This window comes from Caretta caretta, chromosome 4, assembly GCF_965140235.1.
Source record: "Caretta caretta isolate rCarCar2 chromosome 4, rCarCar1.hap1, whole genome shotgun sequence".
Lineage (NCBI taxonomy): Eukaryota > Metazoa > Chordata > Testudines > Cheloniidae > Caretta > Caretta caretta.
In genome coordinates, this window is record NC_134209.1 from 126,976,739 (window position 1) to 127,004,595 (window position 27,857).

The 27,857-nt window shown below is 41.9% G+C and overlaps 1 protein-coding gene across 3 annotated transcripts in view; it reads right to left on the reverse strand.

The window, feature by feature from the left end:
- The window catches only part of STX18 (syntaxin 18), a 122,085-nt gene extending 96,123 nt beyond the window's left edge, over window positions 1–25,962 (reverse strand). The window contains exon 1 of one of the 3 annotated variants that reach the window (XM_048848874.2): window positions 25,703–25,962. In XM_048848874.2, coding sequence (XP_048704831.2) covers window positions 25,703–25,864 — 162 coding nt within the window. In that variant the 5' untranslated portion in view covers window positions 25,865–25,962. The remainder of the gene's footprint in view (window positions 1–25,702) is intronic. The other 2 variants (XM_048848873.2, XM_048848877.2) reach the window with 2 other exon arrangements.
- Window positions 25,963–27,857: the final 1,895 nt, after the last annotated feature.

A 27,857-nucleotide genomic window follows, 5' to 3' on the forward strand; every position in this document is an offset into this window, starting at 1 on the left:
TTGATTTCTACACTATTACAAATCAGAACGTTAAACTAGATATGTCTATTACTATAGTCATATCCCTTTCTCTCACTATTTGCACTCCAAAAAACCCCTATGATTCATAATAATGTATGTTTACAAAGGTTATTTCTTCATGTTTCAGCAAAAGTCTTATGTATGAACATGTGTTAAAAACACAATATTTATTCTTCACACTGTTGCCATCAACGTATGAAATGAATGAAATTACCTTACCACCAAGAGTCATTACTTGTTAGGGTTATGTTCTGTATAGTAAGACAGGCTCTGTTTGCATACTATATATCATTCTTATTGTACAGACCACTTTCTAATTAATGGTTGCATATATAAGCCACCTTATTAATCACTCAGACTGGTAAAATGGAAATATTATTACTATCCGATGCAGCACACACCATGTATTTCCCAAAGATAAAATAATGAACTGGTGGTTTATATACTTTGTGAGCTGATAACACAGAAGTTGTCTGACTTAGGACTTGGCAGCCAAGGACTCTGTACCAGCTACTGCAATTTGGAGCAGTGGAGCCTGTTCTTTGAGTATGCTTATGTGACTGAACATATAGCCCATTAACTCTGGCTATAATCCGCTTTTATCCAGAATCCCACCTGAAACAATCCCACCGAAACAAACAAACAAATAGGTGAAATGACAAACTTTTACCCTGGTTTCTGATCACTGCCAACAGGCAAGTTAGGCAACTGAAAAGCCTATCTTGATTACATTTTTCAGAATAAACCAAAAATTATTTTCTCAGGATGTAATGTCTATTTATGTGACTGCACAACAGAATTTAAAAACATTGGTTTCAGAGTAGCAGCCGTGTTAGTCTCTATCCGCAAAAAGAACAGGAGTACTTATGGCACCTTAGAGACTAATAAATTTATTTGAGCATAAGCTTTCGTGGGCTAAAGCCCACTTCATCAGATGCATAGAATGGAACATACAGTAATATATATATATACACATACATACAGAGAACATCAAAAGGTGGAGTTAGCATTGTTAGAACTCTTCAAAACTTAATCTAGTACAACAAAGTCTCAATTAAAAGCAGCACTGTTAAAAAAGACACAGAATTGTAACAGCTGATTAACAAAAGCTTTTGTTGCACTTCAAATGTGTTAACTCAATGTTGAGAAAGTAAATACTAGGTCCCCATCCTGCAAAATTCTTACTAGTAGGTGCAGATTTATTAACTTCAAAAGGACTAAGACCAGTAGCTAGCACTGTGCCCAGCAACAAGAGCTTTCATGATCTGGCAACTACGTAGCAAAATGAATCCTTTAAGAGCTATCAAACCAAACAAAAAAAATAAAATTAGATATAAATTCAAGTTTTAGACTGCGGTCAATTGAGGTCTAGACAAAACCCTACATTTGTTCACTGCCTAGTCTCCAGTCTGCTCCAAGTTTGAAAAGGTAATTGAACTCTGTCTGTAATTACTGGATTAGACACAGATGGGCTCTATACATTTCAGGGGGGGAAAGCACTGTTTTGATTCATTTTATGATTGCCTGTAAGGTTGAACTTTTCAAAATGTACTTTCATCTGTTAAATGGTTTCTCAAATTCTCAGGGGTATATCTTCAATAACTGATGTTTTAAGCAATTTGGGCCTATCAGATCCTGTCTTTGAATGTAATAAGCTGCCCATTTTCTAGTATTATAAACGTGCATGTAGGTTAATAGCTACATCTCTTACATATTTTCAAAATTGCACTTTTTTGGAAAACTGAAAATTTTACTCAGCAAGGGGTATATAGAAACTCTTAGAAATACTATATTTTAGGGTGAAAAATATCTACACAGGAATCAATAAATTATCCAATTAAACCATGAATGCTCTTACTCATAACAGCAGTCAGATCAACTCCCTACAGTAATTGATAAAAGATAGGCTTTTCAGTAACTGATAAAACTTCTCTTCTAGGCTCCAATTCAGTAAGGTATGTAAACACGTTCCTAATTTTAAACATATTCTCATGCTTAAAGTTAGACATGTGCTTAAGCATATTACAGAAATGGGACTTAAATACATTTTAACAGTGAGGTTTCCCTTCCAGTGAACCACCCCATCCCCCAAAGCAACAAGCAAAATTGTGGAACATGACATGCCATCTGCTGACCATCACTGTTTACTTTGCTTGTATTTCACGAGTGAAATCCTGTCCTCACTAAAGTTAATGATACTTTTGCCACTGACTTCAATAGGGCCAGGATTTTGTATATCCTTCCCCTGTAACCCTTTTCTATCTAGATTGTAAGCAGTTCATGAAAGGGACTATCTAGCTTCCTGTTATTCTATGTCTGCTAGTGCCCTGCACAGTGGAGCCCTGATTTTGGTTGGGAACCCTGGCCATTACCATAGTACAAACAATAAATAATAATTTAACAATAACCAATCAGAATGCTATGTAGCAGCGAAGACTGTAGCCTCAACACATAAAGGGAAAGATTATTTAAATAAAATAAGACAGATTTTTATATTTTACTATTAATATCTCAGAAGTTGCACTTCAGCCTTTTTGTTCTGCATAATAATCTTCCAACTAGAATATGAATGAGCTGTATATGAGCAAAAATACATGTAGGTCCTTATCCTGTGAAGAGATCTGGCTGTGCAGACCCTTACACTCAAGCAGTTGCTTTTGCAGGATCAGACAAGATTGTCTACATAGGGAGTTATTCTGGAATTGTTATTCCTAATTTCCATATGTAGATGCTCTTATTCTGGAATAAGAGTGCCTTAATCCTTTGAAATAAAGCACTCTTTATTCTGGAATAAAGTAGACTTAATTGGGCATAGTTAATCCACTGAAAGTGTACATTTTGCCTCATTTCACATTAGTTTTTGTCGACAAGCCCTAAGAGAGTATTTCATCAAAGATTTAGGATCTAAGCACTCGTAATAAGGATAATATCAAATATGTTAATGTAAACCCTCTTGTCTCCATATGGGATGCTGAGAGAGGCTGAAAAGTATGGCATTTACTCCAGGGAACTTCAAATGTTTAATATTTTAATCACATTACTTTCAAATGATTCTTCTCTTCTCACTAAGGGCCAAACCCTGGTTTTATTGAACTTAGAGGTAGCTACTGCAAAAGCTTAAGTGGAAAGATGCTTCAGAATATATAAGAATAATGTTCATCATACAACCTCTATGACAAAAACGTACCAATGTCCTAATACATGGATTGTGTAATATATAGTGACAAAGTCCCACTGAAATCAGTAAGAGTCTACAAGTATATTTCCATGGTTAATATAATTGCTGCACAATATGATAAAATAGTTGTTCTTATATTTTAGGAGTTAAAAAGTGTTCTGTTCATGGAAATGCCCTCATACAAGTAACAAAATTAAACACAAAGCAAAAAAATTTCAAATAATATGAAGAATCTTAAAATATTTCTTTTGCTTTCTTTTATGTAGTCATAGTTATTTAATAACGCTGACAACACAGCCACCCCTACTCAAAGCCAAATTCTGCCCTCAGATGTGCATGAATGACTCCTATTGGTGTAATGGCAACTATTCACATGCACTCCAGAGCAGATTTAGACAATGAATATTTGTAATTATTTCCTAGATCTCTCCTGCGTGCTTTTGACTACATTTCATTACAACAAGAATAATGTTCATATGGCTATCTATATGGGGTAACACTGTTAAAAATAAACATATAAAAATACACACACACCCCATTTTAGGAAACAAAGGAAAAGGCTTCTTTTCAGCCCATCATTCTTGGGGGTGGGTGGGGACTGGACTTTCTTTTTTAAAAATGTACAATGTTTTATTTTTCCTACAAAAGAAAATTATGCTAAGTGATATTCCAAATGGACTGTGTGAACTCACAAACTACATCTAAAACTACTATAATTTTCCAGGACAGGGACAATAAATTTTCAAACAATGCTACCATCATAGACCACAGTATAATGCACTTTATATGCCACAAAGCATAAGGACGGTAAATATGAAATAAAATGATAATGCAAGGTCAGATTTTATTCAAACTGTTTAATTCTTAGGTAAGTTTTTACAGTGTTCTCTTGATTCTTTACATCTTTGATTCTGTAATCAAAATACAGATGCAGCATCTGTGTTTTCATAAGTGTTTCCCATCTGTAATATTATATAATGGGTTTATAAGCAAGGCAAGAATTTAAGGTTAGGAAACAAAGAATATCATTGAACAAAATTCATATTTTAATGAGCCAGTTGCACGTATTTTATTGCAGAAATTGAGTATCATGATTTTTTTAGAGAAATGAGAAGTAGAATACATGAGAAAGGGATACCTGATATATGTATGAAACTGAGATGGTATAAAGAGCAAAGCCGTTCAAAGGATATAATTATTTAATCCTCCCATCCCTCCCCTCACTTCTCAACTCAAATAGAATGATTAAATATTCTTTGGATTTGAGTATCTCCACTGGTATTTATGTAGGAAGAAACCACAATACCAAACTATTACAGAAAATAGAGCTTTCTTAATTCACAAAGGTAATTTCTACAACCAGTTGTTAAACTAGGCACAAGACTAAATTCAAGACTGGTTCAGCTACATTAGAAATGCTTTAAATTAATGCATCATTGCCTAGTTCTCTTATTATTAAAATGAAGACAGAACATTCATAGATTCATAACTTCTAAGGCCAGAATAGAACATTATGCTTGTGATCAGAGGAAGGATGGTCCACGGGTTACTGCATTTGCCTGGGTCTCGAGAGACCTGGGTTCAATTCTTTGCTCTGCCATAGACTTCCTGTGAGACCTGGAGCAAGTAATTTAATCTCTCTGTGCCTCAGTTCCACATCAGTAAAGTGGGGATAATAGTACTTCCCTTCTTACATGGGTGTTATGAAGATAACTACATTAAAGATTGTGGGGCATTCTGAATAATAATGGGGATGATAGTACTGTACGCATATAGATGTAGTTTGACCTGCTAAATAACACAGGCCACAGAATCTCACACAGTAACTCCTGCATCAGGCTCACACCTTCTGGTTGAACTAGAGCAGACCTTTTAGAAAGATAACTAATCTTGATTTAAAAACTTCAAGAGATGGAGCGTCTACCACATCTCTAGGATCCTAAGGTTAATTACCTTCATTGTTAAACATATGCACTTTATTTCTAGTTGGAATTTGTACGATGTCAGTGTCCAGCCACTGGATCTTGTTATGCCTTTGAGAGATGAAAGAGCCTTCTACTACAGTATCAGAAATCATCCACATAAGTGCTTCTACATCATGATCAAGTCATCTCCGAACCTCTTATTGGATAAGCTAATAGGTTGATTTATTTAGTATCTCACTGCAAGGCAGATTTTCCAGATCTCAGATGATTCTTGTAGCTCTTTTCTGAACGCCTTCCAATTCTTCAACATCCTTTTAAAAGTGTGGACACTGGCCACAGTATTCCACTGCTTCATTAATGCCATATTCAGTGACAACACCATCTCCCTACTTCTACTCAATATTTCCCTGCTTATTTTATTAAACTAGATTTTAAAATTAAATCTTAGTGTTTAAAAACGTAATATCATTATTTCTGTGTACATCTTCAATTGGCCAGGTTATGCTCTCACATATTTCCCGATGAAGTCAATAAAAGCAGTATTTGCACATCTCCCAGTACAATTTGGCCTATGAATCTTTGAAAACTTTCAATAAATCCTTTAGATAATGAAATCTGCTGTACTCCAATTTAAATCTACACGGTGAAACTCTTTGCCCGCCCTGAATAATACAACAAAAATTATACTACATATATTATCCAGGTGGATCTATCTAGAGTACAATATAGAATAAAAGCTGAAGAAAAAAGAAATTAAAAATAATCAAAAATTTGTAGCTATCATTTAAAAATAAAACCTCTGTAACCAAGTTCTGAAAGAATATCCCAAGAACACGCACATCTGTTTAATATTACAAGCCAACTGTCAACATCCTAAGTGAAGTTTTAATTTAATATTTTTTCTTTCTTGATGTTTTACCTTTAATCAATGCCTCGTGAGAGTATCAGCTTTCTACAAGAAACTGTTAAATATAAAGAAATGTTATTGTAGCATGTTTATAAAATCATAGTTCGAGAACCTTTTATTTTTCTAAAGCCTGACCACAACTTAATTATCCGCAGGACATTCCAAACTCACAATTGCAAGCTCCAGTTCCCAAGCAATTTTAAACAGTATCTACTGTACAGGACATAGGGTATTCCAAATACCACAACATGGTTATATTTCCAAAAGTCAGCATTAGGGCCTTTAGACCTGGTTTTTATTTTCAATAAATATTTGTTTCTCCACAAATCTTTAAATGGTTATCATCACAATCACGTTTTTATTTCACATGTCAGTTTGCTATCTCAGTTATTTGTTTTTACAATTAAAGTAAGCTAGGTTTATCTATCTTTGCATAATATATTACCTCCAGTTCAAAGAGTTTTGTTAGATACCTATTCAACTCTCACCTCCATTGCTCATACTCTTCCCCTAATCAAATAAAAACAAAAGAAAGAAATTCCCAGGCAAAAACTTTGTAAACCTGGAGTTAAGTTTGAAGGAATGTATCACTTAGTTCAGCCAAAAAAACCTCTTAAAAGAATGCTGGAGTTTCCTCAAGTGACAGAAACACTAGAAAGCTTGGAAATTCCACATTAAGTTTCCACTTTACAATATCTTCCAAACTATTTGAAGGTATGCAAATACACACACAATCCAATTACTCAAGCAACCTTAGCTCTGCATACATAGTGCCAGTCTGAGAACAACCAGAAATTCTGAGACTGTGTCATGAGAGGTGGTTGGAAATTCTCCAAGAGAACGTTTTTCCATCAGAAAATGCTGATTCTTCAAATTTGAGATTTTCCAGGGTACATGTCAGTTTCTACAAAAATTCCAACAGAAACTTGTCTGGTTTCTTGCTCACTCACCCACCTCCCTGTCTCCTCAGCAGCCCACCTGGTGGGATGCTATGAGGTTGGAGCTCTCCCTCAGTTCACCTGATGGGCTACTGCAGAGGCAGAGCTCACAGGCTGCCATGGAGCCAGGCATTCCAGTGTCCTGGGGAGGATATTCTGCTTTGAAAACACCAAAACATTCCCCCAGTGGGAATATTTCAGTGTTTCCAAAATGAAATATTGCAGAATTTCACTTCTGCAAAAAATGTCCAGTGTTTGGCTTTTCATCCTGATTCAGGATAACAAAATCTCCAAAACCTTGAAATTTTTTTACAGTAGTGAAATTCAGTTGGCAGCCAGCTCAAAGCCTTCTACATCAGAGTTTCAACTCTTTAGTGACCACAAAACATTAAGACCTTGCTCTTAATTTTAGTGAATCTGTCTAATTAACTGATATGCTTTTTCTCAGAGCTTCTGGGGGATACGGCTACACTGCACACTAAGCCCAGGCCCTGTCCCAAGTTTGAGCCCAAGCCTCCCTTCCATCCATTTTGCAGTGTGGACATAGGTCAAGCTGCATACCAGAAACAGATTAAATCCACAATACCCCAGGAGAAAAACAGTCAACCAAAAAAGGAAATACCTGACAGATGGTGATTCAAGTGCTGATTCTGCACAAGTTAATTTTTTCATATTCATCTACATCTAAGCACTTATATGGCCTCCATGACACCTTAGTATAAATTAAAAATAGATAACCGGGTGAAAATATTTTAAAAAATTTCATCCATTGTGGGCTTCATCATGAGGACTTTATTTACCAGGAAAATAATACTTAGGAGGAGGATGGATTACCTTTAAATGTATTTGTTTTTTCAAAGATGTGAGACAAAATATTTGTGTAAACAGAACAAAAGGCAGAAACTTAAACTTGAGTATATGATGTACATGTGTTTGTACTATACTGCTGTTCTACCCCCAAACAAAGGGAAAGATGGAAGCTGAGGCAGAATGAAAGGGTGAGAAGGGGCAAACACACACCGGAAAGGTTGGCACCTGACAACTATGAAGTGTTATTTTTGGCAGACAAAGGTTTGCCACCACTGCCCTGAAATCAGGAAACTTATGTCTTCAGTAAAGTAGCCACTATTTATCATTCTAAGCAATTATTTTAAACTGTAATATTTTAGTTATTAGAAACATTTTTCAAAAATTGTTGGCAACAACTCTCCCCGACCCCACAACTTTACCCTTTAATTGCTCTAACTGCTAAAGATGTAATTCCAATCCTTAACCTACTTATTCTCCACGTTGAAAAACATTTTACAGGTATAGTCATGGAGATCCCAAGACCAAGAACATTACACAATATTTTACTGACATACAATATCTCTTCATCAATGCTGAAACAAAAAGAATTTTAATCCATTAGGTGCCAAAAAATACAAGGAAACAGCTTGACATTGAGATTTTACCCTAGCATCTAATTATGGTGATAAAAACAATTCCAAAGATACTGCAGCATAAATCTGAGCACATATTGATAGCAAATATATATTACTATTTGTTTACATAATACAGTTTCTTTGGTTTTTCAGCTCTGAATGCCCACATCTTAAGTACTTCCTACTCACCTACCTTTGTACCTGTGCTGAGAGAGACAATACGTCAACCAAAAACCTCCCATTTTGTTGCTGACAAAATTTAATGTATAATCACGCTAGAGTCCTAAACTACAGTACCACAATTGTATTTCTGATAATATGGTAAAAGTTTCACGGCACAAAGTTGCTAAGATCTATGATCTCTCTGAAATTCTGTTAGTCAGAGAAAGGAAACCACTTCGGCCTGCTTCTGTATTCAGCAGATACTATGGTGAACAGCATTCTAGAAATGCCCAAGACAAATAGGGTATCCCTCCCTGCCTCATCATGATTTTCTTTTTTTACGTCACCATAGTATAAAATTAAAATGTGGGACATATGCCATACACACATATAAAAGTTCAGGCCTACCTCCCCTCCCCTCTAAAATAAGAAAAGGGAGAAATGAGAATATTCAGGTCTCTCCTGAAGAAGAAAGAGAGCTGAGGTATTCTCAAAGCAAGCAACATCTGGGGAAAAAAACTCCCCAGTGGACAACTCTCCAAAGAATGAAGCTGGTTTTCTGTTTGCTCAGCTAAATTTCAAATTTCATTTTTGCCTTTTTCATGAGTTCTTTAATTGCAGAATCCAAAATTGCCAACAATATTAACATAATAGAAGTGGTCAAAATGGTCGGCCCATCCTACTCCCAAAATTTAGAGATACAGAACATCTGCCAGAATAATAAATAAATAAATAAATAAATAAATAAAGCATAACAAACAAAATTCACTAACCTAAAAGTTCTCTAGGTTTTTCCTTGCTTTCCCTTCTTCATTCCCTTTTTTCTCCTCCCATTTCAGACCCATTCTATCATTCTCCATGCCATTTTCTGTTTTCTCCCTCATTTTCTCTCTCTCTCATTTGTCCTATTTGTTGTGTCCCTCTCCCTACTCTGTGTGTTCAACTATCTCTCCTCCTCTTCTGTTCTCTCTAGCTCTCTGGATCTCACTCAGTATTCCACTTTATCTCCAGTCCTCCCCCCATCTCTCTCTCTCTCTCTCTGTGCCTGTCTTTCCCTATCACTTTGTTCCTCCACTTAAGTTCACTCCCCTTCTACTCCCTCTGAGGCTCTCCCCCCACTCTCCTTTCTGTTTCCCCTTTTCCTGGGGTTCATCCCTTGCCCCAAGTGTGGCCTGCTTCTGAGGAAAGCAGGAGGCAAAATCCTCCCTTCTTCACCAATCCACCATGTGCTAGAAGCTTGTAACTGAGCCTCTGTTGAACTTATCCTGTACTTGTGGCAAGATGTCAAGTCTGCAACTCAGAGGAGAAGCCAATTCAACTGCTAGCCAGCAGCTGAAAAGAGTTTACAGTGGCTCTAACTCCATCAACAGGAGCCTAGGGAGTTCCTCCCATAGTTAAAACCCAGTAAAAAAATCCCCTTCCCCCTCTCATCCAAAAAAATCAGTGACCCAGGGGCATCAAAGTTAGCCCTGGAAGACTGAAATGGGAGGATGGGGAGGAATGAATATCCTCCATCACAGAGGGCATATGCCCTCACAATATTGAGTGGCAGACTTGGAATACTTTTGGATGCTTCACTGCCACTGGATGGTGGATTAGCCACAGTGGCAAAAATGACTAGCAACTCGGGGGGGGGGGGGGGGGGGGCAGAAATCACCGTAATTTTCAGCCCTGTCATTTTATATTGAGAAAACAACTTATACAATGGGGTTAGGAGTTTACTTTTCTTTTTTTTTTTTTTTTAAAAGGTAGCTGAATTTGAACTGAAATTTAAGAGATCACAAAAATAAGGACACTCATAACTACATCCTCCAAAGGCTAACCATGTATACTTGCCACTATTTCTTAAATTAATTTGGCTGAAACCAGAAACAGTCACATGGGGACCATTAGTTGATTGAATTAAAGCTTTTTATTCTACTCTGAAATCATTAATATCTTTCCTATATCATTTTCTCTCATTGCTTTTCACTCTTTCTTCTCCAGCACTTTTAATATGACCTTCATAGCTTCCCTCAACTTTTTAGGACAAAATTCTTCTCTAAGAAGAATGGAGGGAATGCAACAGGGGAGGGAAGGGGCAAGGGGGGATGGAAATAAAAAATCAGGGCGAGAATAAATCGGACACCACTTTCAACCTCAGTTATGAAGCAGAATCTGACATTCATACTGGAAAGAGATGCATTTAAATTGTGCTGAAAAAAATTTACAATTTGGAATCAGTCAAAAGATAAAAGTTTGTGTGCAAGTACTGTACAAAACACAGCATTATCAAGGAATATGTTATGAAATAATGAACTTTTTAACAGTTAGAAGGGGGAGAAATAAATCTCTTTTGTTCCTAATGACCTCAGCTATGAGCTCAATTTATTAGACTCTAACTCATTGCCACAGTAAAAAAAAAGTGAACTGAAAATAACTTGTAGTCCAAAATTGGTCATATTAATTAATTTCTACTAAAGAGTATAATTTGCAATACCAAGAATATGATATATTACATTTTCAGGCATATGTTCTCTTTTGGGAATTATTAGGTAACCATTAGAGTCTATAAACTAAACAGTAAATCTGTTTAGGATTATATATATAAGGATTCTAACAACTTCAATTCTGACATTTTTGGCAGTATTTGTTGTCCCATAGTATCTCTCTGAGTGAGATTTTGTAGCACTAATTCTTATGGTGTATCTCATCACAGAAAAACTAATTAACTATGATGAAACAGACTCCGTTCTGATGTTGTCTCAATTTTCTCATAGATTTAAATGAAATTAGTCTCATGAGCAGAGGTTTTCAGGATTAGGCCTCATCAATTATTATATCCTACAGCAAGCCTGAATTTTTAGCAAATACAGTACTATATTAACATACATAAAGTGTTAAGGAACTCATGCCACTATGATATCAGTAGCTTCCCTTAGTCACCGATCTAATTTTCTAGCATAGACCAGTCCTCTGTCTCATCCACCACAGAAGCTGGTCCAATAAAAGAGATTATCTCACCCACCTTCTCTCTCCTATATCCTGGGACTAACATGGATACAACAACACTGCAAACATTATGAAACTATTGCAATATTATGGGTAACAGCTATCTTGTTTGAAATCTAGATCCAATTAGCTAGACTAGCAGCGTTCTATTTCTGCCTGTTGTTGCTGCTGATTACATACTGGGACTATGTCCACAAATGTTGTTCTCAGACCCCCTTCAAGTCAGTAAAGAATAGCCTGATGGGATTAAAGCATCTACATTTGGGCCATTTGGTTTTACCATATAACAAGTCCAAGAGACTGCTTTGCTGTAAGTGTATGCATGATTTTATTTTTGTTTGTTTTTGTTTTTTAAATAAATGGAAAAACTGTCACCACTGCAATGCTACAGGACAATGAGAACTGTCTTTTACCAATGGCAATATATCAGGAACGGCAGGTGGGTTGGTGGTTAAAAGCTATGTTAGACACGCATATACACTGTCATTTGTTATGGATTTGTAGTAAAGTGTAATTTCAGACACTAAACCGCTGAGATGGGGAATTTTTCTTTTCCTCCTTACTCAGTACCTGTATAAAGAAGTCTAGCATATTCTTGATGTGTACACTGGCCCATTATGGCAATTCTTTTTTTAAAAAATGATTATATCATCATGTAAACTGAAAACACCCCCAACCACATGAATTTTATGTGCACCAATATGAAGGTGATGTGTCACACATCATTCCATATCGGTGCCATTAGCAAAATTCATTCCACACAGGGACGTAAAAAATTAGAGGGAATACTGGTGTTTTCCTTCATCCACGTGTCTTACTAGTAACTGGGAGACCCTGACACATCCCTTAAAAATGGAGTCTTCAAGGACCCCTACAAAGTGAATATATACTATTGTCTCATAAACATCCTTCTTTTCAATTATTGGAAGGGAAAATGAAAAACAAACTTGAAAATCTTCTGTAAAGTGGTAACACTGATATCCTGGGAAACCTAGCTGTGGTAACAATCTCTGTGACTAGTTGTGTTTCATTCCTATACCAATCCAGCAAATATTCACTGGTGATGAGGCTAGGCATCTTCCCCATTTGGATATCTCTTAAAGCTTCTTGAATGTTTATGTACCCATTGCACTGCACATTATATCCTTAGCTCTACTATAATTTCCAGTTTTAATCATTATTGTGATTAATTAACCGATTAATCCTTTTTTTGGGTTTCCCTTAATACTTGGGAAATAAGAATTGTACTAGGGTGTGCGGGGTATTGATAATCAGTGGTTCACAGTCGTGCTGGAAGGGCATAATGAGTGGGGTCCCTCAGGGATCAGTTCTGGGTCCGGTTCTGTTCAATATCTTCATCAATGATTTAGACAATGGCATAGAGAGTACACTTATAAAGTCTGTGGACGATACCAAGCTGGGAGGGGTTGCAAGTGCTAGGATTAAAATTCAAAATGATCTGGACAAACTGCAGACATGGTCTGAAGTAAACAGGATGAAATTCAATAAGGACAAATGCAAAGTACTCCATTTACGAAGGAACAATCAGTGGCACACATACAAAATGGGAAATGACTGCCTAGGAAGGAGTACTACGGAAAGGGAACTGGGGGTCATAGTGGACCACAAGCTAAATATGAGTCAACAGTATAACAATGTTGCAAAAAAGGCGAACCTCATTCTGGGATGTATTTGCAGGAATGTTGTAAGCAAGACATGAGAAGTAATTCTTCTACTCTACTCTACTCTGCACTAATTAGGCCTCAGCTGGAGTATTGTGAGGGAAGGGGGATGGAGAAGAAAAGGGGATAGGGGAATCACGGGGGGGAAGGGGAATCCTGGCATGCAGAGTCCCCTCGGCAGCAGCTGGGGCTCTCCCATTAAGCAGGCCCATTGAACCCTCACCCTGACAAACCCTAACCCCTACACATGGACCCCTCCGACAAGCCCCCCAGCCCAGAACCCCACTGAGCCCCACTCCTCCAGCATCCAGCATCCAGACCCCCCCATGAACCCCCAGCCCGCCCTGCCAAGCCCCATCTCCCCACACCCAGACCCCTCCGCTGAGCCAAACCACCATCACCTGGATCCCCTGCAGAGTCCCATAGCTCCTGCACCCAGAACCCCCCATGAGCCCCTGTGCATCCAGATCTCCCACTGAGATGCCCACACCCAGACTGCCCCACACAGAAACCTCCCACCCCAAACCTAGATCCCCTCCACACTTGGATCCTGCTAAGCTGAGCCTGCCCACCCACACCTGGTGCACATGACACAGAGGGACGGGGCCCTGGGGTGTTTCTGGGGAAGGCCCAGCCCTTGCACTGTGTCAGGGTTAGGTGCAGCCTCACTGCCAAGTCCCTGTACTGGGCGAGGTGGGGGCTTCGGGGTGATCTCCCACCCCAATGCAGCCAGTGTCCTGTGCTCCCCACTGCCATGCTGGAGCCACATTTATTTATTGACAAATAAAATGTGCAGAATTTTGCAGATTTTTAAAATATTGTGCATATACTTTTAAATTTTTTGGCGCACAATTCCCTTCGGAGTAAAGGCGGGTGCAGTACCTCTGGACTGGCAAACTAGGGGGTCCCAATCTTTAAGAAAGGAGATCAGAATATGTGTTCCAACTATAGGGGGAAATCACACTCCTCAGCCTCCCCTGCAAAGCCTATGCCATGATGTTGGTGAGGAGGCTATGCCCATTAGTTGAACCTCGGTTTCACGAGGAACAATACAGAGTCCGTCCTGGCCGTTGAACAACAGACCAGCTCTTTGCTCTCGTGAAGATATTTGAGGGGTCATGGGAGTTTGCTAATCCGGTCTACCTTTGTTTTGTAGGCCTGCAGAAGGCATATGACCACATTCCCTGAGATGTCTTGTGGGAAGCATTGCAGGAGTTTGAGATGCCAATGCCACGTTTGCATACTATCTGGTCTCTCTATTCTTGGAGTGCGAGTCATGTCTGTATTCTTGGCATTAAGTCAAGTTCATTCAAGATGAGCATTGGACTCCGCCAAGGGTGCAACTCGTCCTCAACTCCCATTCGTGATTTTCATGGACAGGATATCAAGACGCAGCCAAGCTGTGGAGTACATCTGGTACAGGGACTCGGAGATGGCATCTCTGCTCTTTACAGATAATGTTGTCCCTGCTTCTTCAGACTGTGATCTTAGATGCACACTCAAACATTTTGCTGCCAAGTGTGAAGCGGCTGGGATGAGAATCAGCACCTCCAAATCGGAGATCATGGTCCTCTCCCGGAAGAAAGTGGACTCTTCTCGCCAGGTGAAGGGGAAGCAGCTGCTTTAAGCAGCTGCCTTAGTGGAAGAGTATCTAGGGGTCTTGTTCACAAGTGGTGGTAATTACGAGCGGGAGCCTGACTGGTAGATTGGAGCAGCAGCGACACTAATGCAGGCACTGTACTGGTCTGTGGTGGTGAAGTGGGAGCTGAGTTCTTGGATGAAGTTCTCAGGTTACAGGTCAATCTACATTCCCATCCTCACCTATGGTCATGAACTTCGGGTAATGACCGAAAAGGACAAGATAACAGGTATAAGTGGCGGAAATGAAGTTTCTCTGCAGGGTGGCTGAGCTTACTCTCCTAGACAAGGTGATGGGCTCGGTTATACGGGAGAGCCTCAGAGTAGAGCCACTACTCCTCCGGATCGAGAGGAGCCAGCCGAGGCGGTTCGGGCACCTGATAAGGATGCCCCCGAAGAGGCTTCCTTTGGAACTCTACTGAGCAGGTCCCACTGCGAGGAGGCGCCAAGGCCAACCCAGGACACGCTGGACAGATTATCTCTCCCATCTGGCCTGGAAACACTTGGGAACACTTTTAGAATCCCCCAAGAGATGGAAACTGTTGTGGAGGAAAGGGAGGTCTGGTCCTCCCTACTCTCCATGATACTGCCACGACCCTCACTGGGAAAAGTGGCATAAAGGAAAAAAGTGGAAAAAGAAGAAATGTAAAAAGAACAACACGTGACACAGAACATACAACATATAAAACTATAAGGCTAGGCAGGTGGAACCAGAGTTTTCCAAAGCAAATACAATGAACAATTTAACATAGTAAGCTGAGTGAGGAATATAGAAAATGCTATTGGGGTTAGTCAGTGGGAAAAAAAGACATACGCTGACTGAGACCAACTGTTGATTCTTAAAAGAAAAGAAAAAAAATGTTTGAGTTAGTAACTGCACTTCAGATGAAGTTCATCCAGGACTCTGTTTGTCTTGAATGACTGTAACAAAAGAAACACTATTAAACAAATGATTAATTTTTTTAATATACTTAATTCTTTACTTTACCCAAAGGACTTTATAAGTTTTATGTTTGCCTTTCCCCCCTACTTTCTCATATGTGTGCAACCATATGTTGTCTGCTTGCCATAGGACTTTCACCATTGCCTGTCAGCTTTTTAACTTAGAACCAAAGATGATAAGATTAACTGACTTTACATATTTAAAATCATGAATAAATTTAATTCTTTGACTGTTAAGGCAAATAGATTTTAGTGGAATTCTTTTAAAAGCCTATTAATTTTACACATGCCTTCCTCTTTAAATGGGGTGTGACGTTCCTGAAGTTTTTCCTTTGTATATTGCAGATTGTAAACTGTTGACACGTTTAAGCTGCTCACATGTCCAAACTGCAATTTTACTTGACCATTTTCTCTGTTTCTAGCAAAAACTTAACATACATGTTTTCATGGATCTGGGTGGTATGAGGAATCCAACATCATATTTGCTCTTCCATGACTTAACACAAACTTTTTAACAAACTATTTGAGAGATCTATAATAATTAAAATTACCAGTGGCCGATATTTTAACAGAAGAGTTCACCAGAGTGAAGGAGGGGGAAGAACACAAATCAAGCTCATCATTATCCTCTTCCCAAAGAGGCAGATGCGGAAAATGCAGCAACAGTGACAGTGCCCTTACGTTTCCTTAAATTCTCTATAGTTTGATAGCACTCTCTCCGTTTGGGCACATCACTACGCATTTTGTCTTCTCACGACACATATTCTGTGTTGTTTTTGGTTTCTCGCTGTCCCAACACTGTGATTGATTTTCACGAAGAGCACTGGCCACAGCCTTTTTTAATCTGTACTTTTAACTGTTTGCGGGACTAACACCTTTTAACTTGTCCCACACACAAGACCGTTAAATATAATTCTTCAATACATAATCCCTTTTTATGGAAGTTCTTGTATTTCTGTTTTTCAGAATATTACTCTTAAAAGTCTTTTCAACTATGTCCTACCGTTCTTCCTTGGCTAAGACTTTTGTATCAAATCCCCCTCTGTAGGAGATTATAAACTGTTTGACATATTCCTTCATTATGATAATGAGAACTTATTTTCTGACCTGTTTTTTTTTTTTTTTTCCAATCCCACGGCTAGGGGCTCCCTACAACCTCCTAGGCCTTGTTAATACTCCAAAAGTCTTTAGGTCACAATCCCAAAGACCCAGAAGTGGCAATAAGAAATCCTGGACTCATCCCCATCCAGGAAGTGTAAGGTGGTAAACAGAGTCACAAGTCCACCCAATTTAGGCTTACTCAATTTTCACCTTTACTTATAGAATTTCAGACAGAATTATCATCACTCATGGTGACTGAACACATATTTATGCCAGATGATAAAAAGATAAAACAGAACTGGTAGGGAGTCCCAGTTTCCACACTGCAGAAAGTTCTCCTCTATTTCATGACGGTCATCGCCACCTCCGATCCCTGGTCTGGTATTTCAGCCCCTTTCCTTCAGTTTCTGATCCAGTGTTTCTCCAATTTAGGCCTTGTTCACCTGGATCTTTTTGGACATTTTCTCATTACATTTTTATAAACCTTTCCCCAACCAACATTAAGCATTTGTTTTAAGTAACCTGTACAATACACATGCTCAAGCTTCAATTTACACAGCCTTTGCTGTGTAAATTGAACCCTTCCACACAATGTTACCTTTGTCCTGTCAGCAATAACATCATTTTAAGCAAATTAGCAATTCTATACAAAAAGAGAACCAGCAAAACCACACTCATGCCATCAAGGCCTTGACTGAAATGTTACCTCATCTAAACTCATTTACTATCCATAATTATAAATGATTAAAAATATAACTAACAATGCTCTCAATCTTGCCATTTAGCCATTCTTCATATTTATTTTTCAATATCATAGTTCAGTACGTGTGTATTATCATGCCTGGTGGGGTGGAGTGGGGAGCAATTAAAGAGCACTCGGACCCCAAAATGTCAAAGCTTTTTAAAATCTTCTTTAAATATGGGTTTTCAAAGGCCTTTTTCACTCAAAGTCTATCCCCGATAATGTCACGGCTAACCTGGTGGCTGAACTTTGTGACTTTGTCCTTACCCATAACTATTTCACATTTGGGGACAATGTATACCTTCAGATCAGCGGCACTGCTATGGGTACCGGCATGGCCCCACAGTATGCCAACATTTTTATGGCTGATTTAGAACAACGCTTCCTCAGCTCTCGTCCCCTAAAGCCCCTACTCTACTTGCGCTATATTGATGACATCTTCATCATCTGGACCCATGGAAAAGAAGCCCTTGAGGAATTCCACCATGATTTCAACAATTTCCACCCCACCACCAACCTCAGCCTGGTCCAGTCCACACAAGAGATCCACTTCCTGGACACTACAGTGCTAATAAACAATGGTCACATAAACACCACCCTATACCGGAAACCTACTGACCGCTATTCCTACCTACATGCTTCCAGCTTTCATCCAGACCACACCACACGATCCATCGTCTACAGCCAAGCTCTGCGATACAACCGCATTTGCTCCAACCCCTCAGACAGAGACAAACACCTACAAGATCTCTGTCAAGATTTCTTACAACTACAATACCCACCTGCAGAAGTAAAGCAACAGATTGATAGAGCCAGAAGAGTTCCCAGAAGTTACCTACTACAGGACAGGCCTAACAAAGAAAATAACAGAACGCCACTAGCCGTCACCTTCAGCCCCCAACTAAAACCCCTCCAACGCATTATTAAGGATCTACAACCTATCCTAAAGGATGACCCAACACTCTCACAAATCTTGGGAGACAGGCCAGTCCTTGCCTACAGACAGCCCCGCAACCTGAAGCAAATACTCACCAACAACCACATACCACACAACAGAACCACTAACCCAGGAACTTATCCTTGCAACAAAGCCCGTTGCCAATTGTGCCCACATATCTATTCAGGGGACACCATCACAGGGCCTAATAACATCAGCCACACTATCAGAGGCTCGTTCACCTGCACATCCACCAATGTGATATATGCCATCATGTGCCAGCAATGCCTCTCTGCCATGTACATTGGTCAAACTGGACAGTCTCTACGTAAAAGAATAAATGGACACAAATCAGATGTCAAGAATTATAACATTCATAAACCAGTCGGAGAACACTTCAATCTCTCTGGTCACGCAATCACAGACATGAAGGTCGCTATCTTAAAACAAAAAAACTTCAAATCCAGACTCCAGCGAGAAACTGCTGAATTGGAATTCATTTGCAAATTGGATACTATTAATTTAGGCTTAAATAGAGACTGGGAGTGGCTAAGTCATTATGCAAGGTAGCCTATTTCCTCTTGTTTTTTCCTACCCCCCCCCCCCCCCCCAGATGTTCTGGTTTAACTTGGATTTAAACTTGGAGAGTGGTCAGTTTGGATGAGCTATTACCAGCAGGAGAGTGAGTTTTTGTGTGTGTATGGGGGTGGGGGGGATGTGAGAAAACCTGGATTTGTGCAGGAAATAGCCCAACTTGATTATCATGCACATTGTGTAAAGAGTTGTCACTTTGGATGGGCTATCACCAGCAGGAGAGTGAATTTGTGTGTGGGGGGGTGGAGGGTGAGAAAACCTGGATTTGTGCTGGAAATGGCCCAACCTGATGATCACTTTAGATAAGCTATTAGCAGCAGGACAGTGGGGTGGGAGGAGGTATTGTTTCATATTCTCTGTGTATATATAAAGTCTGCTGCAGTTTCCACGGTATGCATCCGATGAAGTGAGCTGTAGCTCACGAAAGCTCATGCTCAAATAAATTGGTTAGTCTCTAAGGTGCCACAAGTACTCCTTTTCTTTTTGCGAATACAGACTAACATGGCTGTTACTCTGAAACCTGTCCTTATGTTTACAAATCATTACAACACACACACAATTGGTAATTTCCCCTGTGTTGTATTTTGAGAGATGTCTTAATTTTAGAGCCTTAATCATCATTCCCCAACAAGCTCCAGCAACTTTGCAATAGCTCTGCTGAAGTCTGAGATTAATCTGAACTAACTATCAGTCTAAAGAAGACAATGATTGTGGTACAAGATGTGTTGACTGCACCAGAAGTTTTACGAACTAGCACCACTGTAGAAGTTCTGCACAAGTTCTGTTATCTAGGACCAACTGCATCGGATAACTTCTCTTTTGACAATGAGCTTACTGCTCATATCAGAAAGGCAGCTACTACATTCGACCAACTGATCAAGTATATGTGGAATAAAAGGAAACCAACATTGAACATCAAGATATGGGTCTACCAGACATGCATTCTGAGCATGTTTCTGTATGATGGCAAGATCTGGACCACCTACAGCAGGCACAAAAGAAGGCTAAACACCTTTCACATACTTTAAATATCAAAACTCATGACACCAAAGAACTTGCGAAAGCAAAAATTACGAAGTCTAATTTGCAAACACAGACAACTCCATGAGCTTGTTCATCTGTGCCGGATTGATGACTGACATACTGCAAAAGGATCTCCTGTATGGAGAACTTGCAGATGCCCCAAGGTCACTGCACAGACCTAGCCTCAGGTTCAAGGACATTTGCAATAGGGACTTGAAAACTTTCATCATTGACACCCCAAGCTGGGAAGATGCAGTAGCAACAAGCCACACTAGAGGACTGCACTGCACCACAGAGTCAAAGAGGCTGATCAGAGGTAGTTGCGAGAGAGAAAAGTGCAGAAGCCATCAAGCAGATAACTGGCTTCATTCTCTGTGCCTGATGCCTGCATTGTAAGTGGCATGGACTGTTGCTTGAGAATTGACTGTTTAGCCACTCATGATGCTTGATACACAGTAAGTGAACTGCTTTCCCAATTACACCAGAGTCTTTCAAGACAGTCAATTGCCATATATTTAATCAAAAGACTAAAATGTTGATTTTATGCATTCAATTGAACTTCCATCCAAATAGAGCTTGACACAAAACAATCTCAAATAAAGAATTAATCCTCTTCTACCAAATAACAAATCAATCACCATTTTCTAACAATTAAAAAAAAAAGAAAAATTAAGAATCTGAATAAATGTAAATTAAGCTATATAATTATTTAAATAAATGTGTATAGATACAATGCATCCTCCTAGATAGCAAAAAGAAGCACCAAATTTATGTAGAGGCCACATATATGTTGATTTCAACATGTTTTAATGGCTACCAACTAATGAGAATCAACCTTTCTTAAGGAAAATAATGTTGCCCCTTTTCGACCTGAGCAGCTAGTCAAACTTTGGGGCACTGGGGATATTCCAGCTGGGAGTAGAAATTGGTGATAAACAGGTATTTCGTTGAGGCAGTTTTGTTTATTTACAAATGCGTCTCTGAATGCAGAAGGAATCAAGCAGGAAACAGCTTCTTTTCTTCACAGCGCCAAGAGCACTTTTTTCAGCCTGCATCCCTGACCCGAAAACCTCTCCCCAGTTTTCTTTCAAGGTCAGACACTGGCCTTTCAGCTGCATCATTAGAATCATAGAATGTCAGGGTTGGAAGGGACCTCAGGAGGTCATTTAGTCCAACCCCCTGCTCAAAGCAGGACCAATCCCCAATTTTACCCCAGATCCCTCAATGGCCCCCTCAAGGATTGAGCTCACAACCCTGGGTTTAGCAGGCCAATGCTCAAACCACTGGGCTATCCCTCCCCCCTTCATTCTCTGGTCCTCTGTGTTCTACCTATTTTCTCAAACTCCCTCACATGCTACTCAGCAAACCCTTCCACCCACCAACCCACCCACTCAGTCCAAACTCCCAGGGAGGTTCACATAACCCTTATCTTAGGTAGGGGCTTGTGATTAATTTATTCTTATGGTTATGCTAATTCAAGGACCAGTTCACACCCATCCTTCTCAGCAGGGTTTAAGTCGACCCATAACAAGGTTTCACCCAGCTCATAACAATAACTAAAAAGTACAAATGCAAAACGTGATTAAAATGGATTATTTAAATCAAAGTTTCCTGCTTGCTGATTTAAATCATGATTAAAATCGGTATATTTAAATCGCTTTGATTTAAATCCATCCACCAACCAGGGCTATCTTGAGCACATCAGACCTATTCCCTCTATTCTCTACATTGGCTTCCCATGGAATATTGAGTTGAGTTCAAGGTCTTGGTCCTTATCTTCAAGACACTCAATCGCCAGGGACCAGGATATCTAAAAGATTGCCTAAATCTCTGTGATGAGGACCATGGTTCAATTACTCTACTTTTCAAACACAGTGGAACTTTCTACCATAAGGGCAAAGCTCATCCATGCAGAATGTAGAGCTTTCTTGCAGGCTGGTCCAAAACTGAGGAACAAACTTCCACAGAAAATAAGGACCGTCACAACCTTCACCACCTTCTGCTCCAAGTGCAAGGTACACTAGGATAAACACACAGCACCATGTAATTATTTATAAACAAACAAACCTACCTAAACAATACATGACACACAGAATTTTGCCCCGAGAAGAAGCTAAGAGAACAAACCACACACGACAGATGTTAGTTATGTTGCTTAATGCACTATCGGAAGGTGCGCTGATACGTTGGTGATGGAAGGTGTACAAGAACCTATAAAGAATCGAATAGACTGCAATAGGATGGCCTTTATCTGTGAGCATCTCATACTTTCTGAAAACTACATTAAATAATTCATCTTTCTGACATGGATATTTACTGTTCCATAAATTGTGAAAACTGTGCTTTGGTCTAAATTTCTATTGTTCCCGAGCATACTCTACTATGGTTAGTTAGCCCAAGGCCTGCAGAATTACCCTCTGCTGATTCTGACTTATGAGCTCTTGGAAGAGGTCTGGTGGTCTGATATGTTCCCAACATCTTTTTCTTTTAAATCAACCAAGCCTGTATGCATAAACATATTTGTATAAAAATTAAGAGTTAATGTCAGGTTTCAGAGGAACAGCCGTGTTAGTCTGTATTCGCAAAAAGAAAAGGAGTACTTGTAGCACCTTAGAGACTAACCAATTTATTTGAGCATGAGCTTTCGTGAGCTACAGCTCACTTCATCAGATGTTTACCGTGGAAACTGCAGCAGACTTTATATACACACAGAAATCATGAAACAATACCTCCTCCCACCCCACTGTCCTGCTGGTAATAGCTTATCTAAAGTGATCAACAGGTGGGCCATTTCCAGCACAAATCCAGGTTTTCTCACCCTCCACCCCCCCACACAAAATCCACTCTCCTGCTGGTGCTAGCCCATCCAAAGTGACAACTCTTTACATAATCAAGTCGGGCTAAGTTAATGTGTAAATCAACAATTAATTTGCAAGTTAAATTGCCTAGCTCTGGCAAAACCAGCTACATTTGTAATTGCAAGCCTGTAACAAAGTATTAGAAAGAGGTGCTCTCTCTCCCATATAATCAAATCGTGTTTTGCAGTAGCAAACAAATTATAGTTTATTTTACTATAAGCCCTACCCAGACTTAGTTTAATTTGCAAAAAGTCTCTTGCCTTTACAGCAAAAATAAATGCCTCGGACTGCAGCTTATAGTTTGCATTATTTTCCCTCTTAAAATCAAACTGTATCTCCATAAAACAGCTACGACCAAGTTTGCAAGGCCCTAAAGGTTGCTACACAGCCTGCTCTGGTTTGGCTGGAAAATTAAACTGTGGGTTGCCATTCTGGCAAAAATACTGTGAACTACTTAATTAGCTGACAGGCCCATATCTAATCTCTCCTGTGAAGTTGCCAGAGACCACTCGCTGACCAGGCATCATGTTGAAACTGGAACTCAGCCTCAGGTATCCTTAGCAGAACACTTATCCTTGGTTCAACTCATTTCTGAAGCAATTGCTATGTGGCTGAGATCAGTTATGATGGGATAGCCTAATTTTGGCAATTAATTGATCTTTGACTATTAGAAGTAAATATGCTTAATGGCCTGTGATGGGATGTTAGATGGGGTGGGATCTAAGTTACTACAGAGAATTCTTGCCTGGATGTCTGGCTGGTGAGTCTTGCCCACATGCTCAGGGTTTAGCTGATCGCCATATTTGGGGTCAGGAAGGAATTTTCACAGTTTTAAGTGATTTAAGATGAGAGATTTCCTGGAAACAAGCTTCCAGTTTTGATAAAATTGTGGTGGTAATTTGACTTTATCAATTATCTTAAACTAACAAAATAGTCTTTAAATGGGATTTTAATTTAAGAATATTTCTACCTATGCTAGACTGTAAAAGCTCAGTTTATAAAAAAAAAAACTAGATAGAAAGATCATTACTATTTTTAACAAAAATATTTATTTCAGAGACTTTCTCACTCCCACCTCTAAATCCATTCTTCTGCAAATCACTGATATTGTCAAAAGTAAAATATTCCTGTGACATTATGCCAAAAAGTGCAAAAACTCTGCAGATACCTTCCAGCAAAAGTGCCACAACATTTTTATTTCTTAATAATACATTTTCTCTCTAATATATATATTTTTGTTTCCAGTAACTGCAGGTTATATATTTCATTTATATATATCAGGTCACCTCTAGTGTATGCAGGTACAACTCCACTGACTTCAATATTTAAACCAGGATTGAATTTAGCCTATTAAATATATTTTTTAAAAACTGCAACTCCAGAAACAAACATTTCTCTGGTTGTTGACTTTAAAAAGTGGCAATTCATTAAAGCTGTTCAAGCTTTTAAAGATGGTTGGAATTATAGACTAAAACCCAAAAAGGGAGATTAATGAACAGAAGGCAGGTAAGGTTGTCAAGAGGTTCATGGTGAATACAATTTACCACATGGTTATGACGCTATACCTGTATGGTGTGTAACATTTACCTGCACACAGAACATATACATAAATCTGCAACTCAGCTCTGCATGAGTAGCAGTCAAGAAAACCACTGACAGTGTCTATGGCCCCAGTTCTGGAAAATTAATTATGCACATACTTAAGTTTATTCATGTGAGTAGTTCTAGTAACTCCTATGCCACTATTCATATGAGTACATTTACACTCATGCATAAATGTTTGCAGGAGCAGGGGCTATAGAAAGGGAGATGACTTGGTGTCTTTGGAAATTCTGGTCTTTGCAGGCAACAGAATCAGCGCAAATGAGTACAGACTAGAGGCTATATAACATCACCAGAGACTGTACTACGTGTCATTATTATAAGCAATATGCATGCCTTACTAAGGATCTGCCAAGTCACTTGGGGGAGGGGTTAGTTTTAAAGCGATAATGTCAACCTGGAAACTAGTCCTTTTTTTTTTTTTAAAGCGTTGAGAGCAATTTTAGGTTCTCCTGAGTCCCCACACCAATTGCTGAGCGTTTTACAAGGATACTGTTTGCTATTATTTTATTTATTCTAAGGTTTTCTTTCTCTCGTCTTCTTGCGTGAAAGTCCCACACAAACCACAGAAAGTCAACGGCCACCGGGCAGATTTCTTCAGAAGCGCCCGGCCAGCAGCTGGGTCTTCGTGGGAACGGAGCCTTTTAAAAGCCTCCTCCTAAAGCCCGCAGCCTGCCCTCTGACCCGCGAGGGCAGAGCCTTGCAGCCAGCGAGGGACTCGGCGGGCACCGCAGCTGGCAGGACGAGGGGGTTACAGCGGGGAAAGAGAGACAGCGCCCAGGCGGGCGCGGGGGTTGCCAAGTGCACGAAGTAAAAGGGGGAGAAGGAGAAGGGAGCCCCCAGCCCATCACTGCACGGCACTCATCTGCGGGTCACCTGGAGCTGCGGAGGGGGGCTGGGGGCTCGCGGAGAGGCGCCGGTGCAGACGGGGCGGTTGGCTGTGACTACTATTACCCCCCCCCCCCCTCAACTATCTTCCCCCCCGGACGCCTGGGTCCCCTCCCCGGGGCAGTCCCGACGCCGGCCCCCGCACTCACCACCTCGCGGGCCCGGCAGGAGAAGTCGCTCTTGGGCCGCTGGCTGCCCCGCTTGAGCAGCTCGTCCCTGGGGCTCTCGCCGGCCGGGACCCCCAGCGCCTTGTTCCGGGTCTTCACCGTCTTCACGCTGGCTTTGAACAGCAGCGTGATGTCCACGGCCATGGCGCTCCGCTCCCGCCGGCCCGGCCCGCGGCCACCGGCTGCCAGACAGACAGACAGACCGGCTCCGGTCCCTGCGCACAGTCCTCCCCGCGCAACTCGGCCCGCCGCGCGGGGTTCCGCCGCCTTATCCGGCCGGCCCCGGCGCCGCGCCAGGGGGGGGACGCCAGAGGCAGCCCTAGTCCCAGCATGAGACCCCCCCGACCCCCAGGGAGACCCTGCACTGCCCCAATGTGTGTGTGTGTGTGGGGGGGTGAGTCCTCAGGGAGACCCTGCACTGCCCCAGTGTGTGTGTATGGGGGGGGTGAGCCCCCAGGGAGACCCTGCACTGCCCCAGTGTGTGTGTATGGGGGGGGTGAGTCCCCAGGGAGACCCTGCACTGCCCCAGTGTGTGTGTATGGGGGGGGGGTGAGTCCCCAGGGAGACCCTGCACTGCCCCAGTGTGTGTGTATGGGGGGGGGGTGAGTCCCCAGGGAGACCCTGCACTGCCCCAGTGTGTGTGTATGGGGGGGGGGGTGAGTCCTCAGGGAGACCCTGCACTGCCCCAGTGTGTGTGTGTGTGGGGTGAGCCCCCAGGGAGACCCTGCACTGCCCCAGTGTGTGTGTATGGGGGGGGTGAGCCCCCAGGGAGACCCTGCACTGCCCCAATGTGTGTGTGTGGGGTGAGCCCCCAGGGAGACCCTGCACTGCCCCAGTGTGTGTGTCTGGGGGGGTGAGCCCCCAGGGAGACCCTGCACTGCCCCAGTGTGTGTGTGGAGGGGGGGGTGAGCCCCCAGGGAGACTCTGCACTGCCCCAGTGTGTGTGTGTGTGTGTATGGGGGGGGGTCAGCCCCCAGGGTGACCCTGCACTGCCCCAGTGTGTGTGTATGGGGGGGGGTGAGTCCCCAGGGAGACCCTGCACTGCCCCAGTGTGTGTGTATGGGGGGGGGTGAGTCCCCAGGGAGACCCTGCACTGCTCCAGTGTGTGTGTATGGGGGGGGTGAGTCCCCAGGGAGACCCTGCACTGCCCCAGTGTGTGTGTGTGGGGTGAGCCCCCAGGGAGACCCTGCACTGCCCCAGTGTGTGTGTATGGGGGGGGGTGAGCCCCCAGGGAGACCCTGCACTGCCCCAGTGTGTGTGTATGGGGGGGGGTGAGCCCCCAGGGAGACCCTGCACTGCCCCAGTGTGTGTGTATGGGGGGGGGGTGAGTCCCCAGGGAGACCCTGCACTGCCCCAGTGTGTGTGTATGGGGGGGGGTGAGTCCTCAGGGAGACCCTGCACTGCCCCAGTGTGTGTGTATGGGGGGGGGGGTGAGCCCCCAGGGAGACCCTGCACTGTCCCAGTGTGTGTGTATGGGGGGGGTGAGTCCCCAGGGAGACCCTGCACTGCCCCAGTGTGTGTGTATGGGGGGGGGTGAGTCCCCAGGGAGACCCTGCACTGCCCCAGTGTGTGTGTATGGGGGGGGTGAGTCCTCAGGGAGACCCTGCACTGCCCCAGTGTGTGTGTGTGTGGGGTGAGCCCCCAGGGAGACCCTGCACTGCCCCAGTGTGTGTGTATGGGGGGGGTGAGCCCCCAGGGAGACCCTGCACTGCCCCAATGTGTGTGTGTGGGGTGAGCCCCCAGGGAGACCCTGCACTGCCCCAGTGTGTGTGTATGGGGGGGGGTGAGCCCCCAGGGAGACCCTGCACTGCCCCAGTGTGTGTGTGGAGGGGGGGGTGAGCCCCCAGGGAGACTCTGCACTGCCCCAGTGTGTGTGTGTGTGTGTGTATGGGGGGGGTCAGCCCCCAGGGTGACCCTGCACTGCCCCAGTGTGTGTGTATGGGGGGGGGTGAGTCCCCAGGGAGACCCTGCACTGCCCCAGTGTGTGTGTATGGGGGGGGGTGAGTCCCCAGGGAGACCCTGCACTGCCCCAGTGTGTGTGTATGGGGGGGGTGAGTCCCCAGGGAGACCCTGCACTGCCCCAGTGTGTGTGTGTGGGGTGAGCCCCCAGGGAGACCCTGCACTGCCCCAGTGTGTG